Raw genomic sequence first — 8,376 nt, 5'->3', positions numbered from 1 at the left:
AACAAGTCCTTGGAGACTTTTTAAAAAAAATTCAAAGAGCTTTGACCTTCTTTCACTCTTTTGGTAAGATAACCTTTTTGGAAGTCTTGTCTCCTTTCCTTTTTTGGTCAATCTTGATAAGTGCTCTTACTCCTTTTTGGTAACAAGGCTTTTGAAAGGCGTATTATCTCTTTCCTTCTTTGTGTTGTCTTGAAAATGTTTTCAAGACAAACAAAGACCACTCTCTTTCATTTGACTTTCTTCATCAAACAAAGCTTCTTGAAAATTCTCTTCAACAAGATATGAAGATGACTAAGAACACCTCCTTTGAAATTTTAGAGTTCTAGGTGCACATTGGACCCCCAAACATCAACAACATCACGTTTTAAGCTCAAATCCTCAACAACCAAGCATCAACAACAACACAACAACAATAATATCACACGGCCTAACTCACCAATCCACAATAATAACAATCTGTCCAAAATCCAAACACAACTCAAAAATGGCTCAAACTTCGAATGTAGACTCTGTTAGTATTAGTGAAGAAGGGACTAACACTAGAAACAACAAAACACACAAGAAAACTAGGCTTCAAATTTCAGCCTATACACAAAAACGTGGACAAAGTACTATTTTTTTGAGTTTTTCAGCTTTTCAACACTTTTTTTTATTTTCAAGTTACCAAGCCCAAGATTGATCTCGTGGGAACGAAATCAATGATGACTTTGATACCAAATGATACAAGATAGCCAACAAACGACATAAAACAGTCCACAAACGTCACAAAACAATCCATAAAGAATAAGACACAAAACGGCAACAAGAAAAGAAGCACAAAACACAAACGATTTGCAATATATTAAAGGATAGATGGTTAGACAAATACTTACATAAACACTAGAAACAGTAAGATGTATCAAATCTAAGGACCTCTAACACCTACATAAACAATCACTAAAACTCTTACGGTAACACAAAAGGGACGTTACCTCCTCAAGCACCAATATTTCAAGCCAAGTTGCAACTCAAGTGAATCCACACTTGAATTAGCCCTCATTTCGATTGACTTTTCTAAACCCTACAACTAAGGTGTTTCACTTTCAAAACCTAGAGAGAATTAGGTGTTACAATGTTTCAAAGTCTTCCATCAACAAACAACCAAATATGAAATTAACCCAAAGAGGCTTTATAGTTATTACAAAATGAAGACAAAATGACCCTAATGCCCTTAATGAAAGGAGCTCCTATGGAGTGTAAGAAAAAGGCACAAAATGACCAAAACACCTTTAAGTAGAGTGGCGATTTTAGAGTATTTTCAGGCTCTTCAATGCTCCAAAAACCGTGAGCTATTAAGTGTGATCCAAAACCGTGAGTCCTCAAGTCTTTAATACTCCAAACAATCTTCCAAACACAGCCTTGCTTAATGGCATGCTCAAAACCGATCCTCCATGATTGTTCTTGTATACTCGAGGTGATCAAGTCTTGAGTCTCTATCATCAAAAGCTAAGTTGGCCATTTGGCTCGTATCATTCTATATAGTAGAAAAAATAAGATGTCGCAAACATCAACAAATAATATGTTGTACTAATAGCAACTCTATAATATGAGGATGCAAGACAACCAAAATTTTCCCCCACAGAGATTGCAGTAATTATAAACCCCCCAAATCCTAAGTACCTAATCAACATGCATCTACTCCTGCAACTGTTGAAGAAAAGATATTTTACAATATTTTCACCTTCTACATAGTTGTTAATTTAATAGCCAACGCTAACACATTTTTGCAAGTCAGAAATAAGGTCATCTAAACGCAAAGGGGTTAATTTTTAATGAGCCTAAACGCATTGCAGTGCACGCTAAACGCACTATCTAATAGGATTGATGAGGCCAGATAAAGATCTCCGCGGGTGATGGAAGCAATGGCATTGTACCGGAAGTATGATCAGAAGCACCAACATCGTTCCTCGAGTACTGGAGGTGTGGGAAGAAGCTGTGATGGTAAAAAGGTTGATTCGTGTCGAAAGGCAGTCCAGGCAGTCCACAGGGGATAGCAGATACAGGGGAAATCGCCCCAAAATTGATACTATGGTTGTTGTTGACATTGTTGTGTGGAGTCTGCTGGTAGTTATCATTCAACGATGGTTTCTGCTCCGATTCAAGGGAGATCTTCAAGCGCTTTGCTGCACCGCCTATCGGCAGTGAACTTTTCATGATGGCCTCAACGTCATACCGGTTCATCTCGAAATTTGTCACCGCATTCAACCCCCTGAATTTAATTGCTGCGATGTCATATGCTTCTGCTGCTTCCTCCTCTGTAGCTGCAATAAGTTTGAGAATAGCTAAATCAGTAATCGACAACTCCTGTCACTAAACAACCAAAATCAGTTGCTAATCCTATCTAACAACCGATAATCATAAAATCCTATTAAGCTATGAGCTATTTCGTGACAGATTGGCAACGAACTTCATAGCCAATTCCATTTTGATTTTATAGATAATGAAGAAATGAATCAATGGAAATTAAAATTGTCGTTACCGAATGTTCCCAAGTACAGATCCTTGTTTCCTGCAACCCGACCGATTCTTGCTTGCCATCGACCTTGTTGATGATGCCTAAGAAAGTTCATCACTAGTCAATCAACACAGCTTGTGAAACTGGACGAATATTGATCTTGTTCTATCTGGTACACGATTAGATATAATAGGAAAAATGTGCAGTACTATTTAATTGCTTTTATAAAACTCAAACCTTGTCACACCGCGATATATAGAAGCTCCTCTGGAGAAACCACTACTTTTCCTGATATTCATGAACGAAATTTCTATGAGAATAAATATCAATACCATAGAGAAGCAATGCGACCATAATGGGGTAAAGGGTAAAGCTTGTGCACCTTCTTAGGGAGGCGATGAATTCTTGCTTCGTCATGTGCTTCATTTCCTCTATTTCTTTGGTATAATTGGAAGCCTGGAAAATGTATCACTCAGGTAAAAATCAAAAACACTTCCATAATTACTTAATTATGATCATAAAAGTTTCCGGTAAAATTGATAAAAGTGTATAATATATTACAGGGAAATTGGTTGTGGCTGTTGCACCCCAATATTTTAGAGCTGCCAAGTCATAAGATCTTGCTGCTTTGTCCTCCTTGTCATATCCACCTATTTCATTTTAAAAATTCCAAATTTTATTTATGTGTGGAAACGTCGAAAAAATTGAAGTAAATATTGAGGCAACTTACCTAAGTAAACTGCAAGGCGGATCCAGAATTTTGAATTTAGCAATACGCAACCATGCCAATTAAAGGAAAATAAAGTGAGACAATCATATTAGGAATCAGTTGGCAATAGTCAAAATTTAGCATAAAAAGTGTTGAACATAGAAAAGACGAACCAAAAAAAAAAAGCAAGATGCATGCGTATAGAGAAGAAAGCTTTAAGCATTTGAATATCTACATGTGATTTTTGCAAAGAGAGTGATATGTCTTGCCTTGACCAAGGAAAAGGTAAACAAGTTGTTCCCACAATGTTTTTAATTGACTATGACATTTGAAATTATGAACTTAAAACAATTTTTAAGTTTTTATTTATTAATTTATTAATTTTTCTTCATATTAGTCCCTCTATCCCAATTTTTATTCAATTCTTAATTTTTTTGGTCTGATCCAAAAAATGACACATTTCACGTTTAATCTTAATGAAATAATTTATAATCATACAAATATCTTAAATTTGTTTTAGATCATAAATTTCAAAAGAAAAAGAAAATTCTTTCCCAACTTTGTCACTAACCAAATGGTGCTACATAAATTAAAAGGAGGGAGTAGCAAGTTCTAAATTAATCAATACAAAGTGCCAGTATTCTAATAAACAACTTGTTATAGAGCTGTCATATCTACTATTTGTAGGTCCACCTTGACTACAATATCAGAATCAAAATTTACCTGTCTAAGGTGTGTGAATCCTTAAAAATTGGCGGGCACTTCATTTAAATTCTCTAAACATAAATTAATTTATATACCATATTGATAATATAAATTCATTCATATTGTAAGTACATTTAACCCCTTATAATGTAGACAACAAGTGAAGCTTGCCTAAGTAGTTGAGTCATCAACCGGTAGGTTGAAGAGTCGAGTCACGTCGAAGATAGGTGAAACATTATTCATCTTCGTAGGGTGGAGAAAAAGAAAATATATCACTCATCTAATTATTTGCAATTTACTAGCACACTTGCAATTGGAGGAAAACTTAACCAGTCGTTTGGTACGTGAACTAAATTATCTTGAGATTGCATTCTAGAATTATAATCCATAAGATATCCCAATATTAAGCCTATAAATTTATACTGCATTTGATAGACAATATAAATTTATCACCAAATGACCCTCGAAATATTAGAAGCTAGCTTAGTGTTCAGACTTTAGCTGAGAATGCAACTGGTAATTTTGAAAATATGTTACTAGAGAAATATATACTGTACACTGAAGAAAATGAATAACTAATGGACAAAACTTACAACCTTTGTATTTTCAGATTGATAAGATCAGTATTTTCAGAATAGGTCAGAAAATAAATTGCAGAATACAACAAAAACCCATAGGTACTCTGAAAAAATAAGAAAATGGCGGCCCATCTGATCAAATCAGATGTAAAAATGTGAAGAAAATACAAAAAGAAGTACAAGTTGTACAATCAGATACTAGCAATCAATCAATCAAACATAAAAGCCTGTTTTCAAAGAAGAAAAACCCTTCTGAATTTCTGAGCACGTTAATTTTTTCAATTGCATGCAACTTTTTTTAATCAGACTCACTATTGTACTACTACTAGAAAACACTCAAAAGACAATTTGATGCACAAAGTAATCCGTATTTCATGCAAGAGTGCGGAATGCATTTCTTGTTAAATTTCGTGTAACACAATATGTAACACGACAACAATTTTACCATGGCTTCAAGACTTTTCATCATAAAATTCGTGTTCAATTAAATAAAATAAGTAGATGGAAGTAACTCAATCTAGTACAACTAATTGAGAAAGAATCTGAATACATTCGTTGATAGAGTAAAAGTTTTTTACATCATCAGTTCAATTTATTTAATTTGAAGGGGATCATATGAAGCTTTCCATGAAAACATATTTGTTCTAAATCAACTTGGAAGTGTAAAACTTTTATTAAGAGTATTAATGCATAAAACTTAAAAACTCATAGAGTAAATATATGTATCAAAAATAAAAAATATAGAGAGAAAAATTACAATTTGACTTATGTCTCCTGGTCTTTGAAAAAAATAGAGGTTGAAAGATTTACCTTGACGGCCTTTTCTTGCTTGGCCCTCTCTTTTACAGCTGTTATCCCATAGATGTGCTTCATATCTTCCTGTCCATCTATGTCTGCGTATATATAATTAAAAAATTAAAAGAAAATCTACAATTTTTTCTCATTAATACAAGTCAATATTAGTAAATGCACTAAATAAATACTCTTTTATTTTGAATTATATAGCATTATTAAATCTTTTTATTTTGATAATAGATTCGAAAATGAAATAGTATTTAAGTTTGACAACAACAATAATAATCCAATAAAACCTTATAAGTGGGCCTCAAAAGGTTAGGGTGCATGCAAATGTTGCTCGTAATTTCGACCTTTAAAGAACAAAGAAGTTATTTTTTGATAAACCCGATAACAATATTTATCCATGAATAATAGTACTGCTCTCTCCATCCATTTTCACTTTGTCATATGTATTATCATGGTACTTCCATAATAAACGAAATGATAATTTTGTGATATTATCTTTTTAAAATAATAAAATTGATATTTTGAAAAATACTACATTGATAAACAACTACGATATCATCTTTTTAAAATAAATAAATTTAACATTTTAGAAAATTCATTGCAACTGTAATTAATAACAAAGGTAAATTAGAAACTAACTGATAAATAAACTTAACAAATAAAAGTGAACGTAGAGTAGACTAGTAAAAGTGGAAGGAGGAAGTAAGGTTAAAGAAAATATTTACCTGGTTACACCTCTGTAAATGGAAGTTCTTTGACCAAAAGTATCAGTAATTTTCTTACAACTCTCAGAATCAACTGCAGTAACTATTGCCGTATCCAAGCTATTTGTACAATTTGTATTATTAACACCCAAAGACAAACCACCATTAATACTAGCTGTATACCCCAACTCGTTACTTGACTCTGTACCCATAACCTGTGGGTCATCAACTTCCGAATCTGAGTTAGTCGGAAAACTCTGAAAGCCACCAACCATTGCCACCGCCGTAGTAACATTGACATCTTGCTGACCATTATTGAAATATCCACCATCACAGGTGGCCATGTGGCCACCATGGTTGTGATGGTGGTAGATGTGAGTCAATGAAGACGAGTCCTGAGTCGGACTCGTATCACTCTCACCACCGAAGAAATCTTCAAGCTTCGGCGGTGGTTGCTGGTGGTGCTGGATTATTTGTGGATTATTATCCAAAAATAAACCTTGATGAAAAAATTGTTTTTCATTTTCTGAATACATAACCTGATGACTTTTGGGGTTCATCCAACCTGCAAAAAAAACAATTATAAAGTAACAGTTAAAATTAGTCTAGCTCTCATTTTTCATTGTTTTATATTCTAAAAGAAATAAAATAAGTGCAGTGCATTAAAACTTTCCACATGCTTAGAAAACCTCTCATTTCTATTTATGCTTACAAAAAAGCTAGGTGCACTAAAAATTCTATTATGCTCCTCCGAGAAAGGATCGAACCATAAAGGACCTATTAATTATTGCAGTCTTACCTTGTATTTTTAGAAGAAATTGTTTCCCAACTTGAATTTATATGCAGAAAAATGTTAGTACTTGACTTTTTTTTTTTTTCAAAAAGAAAAACCACAGCTAAGCAAAATGGGTTTTTTTATTTTGGGGAAACAATTTTCTGTTAATGGAATGATGAAAGATTTTTGACAAAAATAGCAGTAACCGAAATAGAAGACCACATGGTTGCATTTTCTTTGTCTTTACCTACTTTTATTTTCTTCCTCTTCATCAACCAAAACAGAAACTCCAGAGTACTACTTCATTATTCAAAAAGAACATAGAAATATATCTTTTTCCTTCTTTTCTTTTTTCCTTCCAAATACTCTACTTAATAGCACTCAAATATCCAACATCAAATTCATCCCTCCACGCTTAATCAGAAGTTTAAGTTTGAACTCAAAAATTAAAAAAAAATCACTTTTTTCTCTTATTTTTTTGGTTTTCCATTGGTGTCAAAAATATAGAAAATATATCTTTTTTCTTCTTTTCTCTTTTTCTTTCAAATACTTAATAGCACTCAATATCAAACATCGAATTCATCCCTCCACACGTAATCAGAAGTTCAAGTTTGAACTCAAAAATGAAAAAAGAAAAAAAAAACAATTTTTTTCTCATATTTTTTTGGTTTTCCATTGGTGTCATGTACTTTTTTGAGCTCAACTAATCTTGATGTTTTGAGCTCGACTAATCTTGATTCACATCTAGTAAGGCCAACCAAAATGAAAAAGTTCATTTATTTATTTTAAGATTAAACTCGAGATTTCTGATTAAACATGATGTTTTACAACCCTTGGATTCATAATTAGTCACACCAATAAATTTTGAATATCATATACATAAAGCAAAAATCTATAAAAAAAAAATAAAAAAGACTGCGGCGTGCTTACCATGAGGGAAAAGGTTATCAGCAAAATAGTATTGATGATTATCAGCAGCAGAAGAAGAAGGGTCATTAGATTGAAGCATAGAAGATTCATGATGAACAGAAGAAGAAGAGTTGTTCAACATTTCCATTGAAGACAAAGAAAATGATAACCAGTTTGCATTACTTTCTGGAGCCATATTTATTGAACTTTTCTTCTCTAAGAAAACCAACAAAAATACAGATCAAAAAGTTGAACTATTTTGGATTATGTGTAAACACATTTTACTTCTTCTTTGACTAATGAGAACAAAAGGGGGTTGGGAAAAGATTCAAAAGAGTGAAAAAGCATGCAAAATAAAGAGGAAATTAAAGGTAATAGTAGAATGTAGATTTGAAGTAGAAATGAATTTTTGGTTAAGGACAAAAATATATGAAAGAAAAATGTGGAAGTATATAATAGGAGGAAAAGGGCGGTTTCCTCTGCCACGTCCGGCGTAAAATCTGAGGGATGCACCTTCAACTAAGACCTTGTTTGGTAGCTCCTATATGCATTCTCTCACCGATTCAATTTGTTTGACTTATTTTTTAAATTAATTTTAAAAGGCATGACTTCTTCCTTTTAAATTTTTTTTAATTACAAATTTACAAGATAAAATTAAATACTAATATTTTGATATAATAAATATACCTTTAATAATT

At 32.7% G+C, this 8,376-nt stretch overlaps 1 protein-coding gene across 1 annotated transcript; it reads right to left on the bottom strand.

The window, feature by feature from the left end:
- Nucleotides 1-872: 872 nt before the first annotated feature.
- LOC107870971 (AP2-like ethylene-responsive transcription factor AIL6) lies at nucleotides 873-8,113 on the bottom strand. The gene is made up of 9 exons (XM_016717698.2): nucleotides 7,700-8,113; nucleotides 6,016-6,559; nucleotides 5,297-5,379; nucleotides 3,225-3,233; nucleotides 3,056-3,144; nucleotides 2,877-2,950; nucleotides 2,732-2,782; nucleotides 2,519-2,595; nucleotides 873-2,300 (listed from the first exon to the last, which is right to left on the bottom strand). Exons 1-9 carry the CDS (start codon nucleotides 7,872-7,874, stop codon nucleotides 1,852-1,854), a joined length of 1,551 nt encoding a protein of 516 aa, XP_016573184.1. The 5' UTR covers nucleotides 7,875-8,113; the 3' UTR covers nucleotides 873-1,851.
- Nucleotides 8,114-8,376: the final 263 nt, after the last annotated feature.

This window comes from Capsicum annuum, chromosome 5, assembly GCF_002878395.1.
Source record: "Capsicum annuum cultivar UCD-10X-F1 chromosome 5, UCD10Xv1.1, whole genome shotgun sequence".
In the NCBI taxonomy this organism is placed as follows: Eukaryota; Viridiplantae; Streptophyta; class Magnoliopsida; order Solanales; family Solanaceae; genus Capsicum; species Capsicum annuum.
This window is presented reverse-complemented; position numbering and strand designations above follow the sequence as displayed.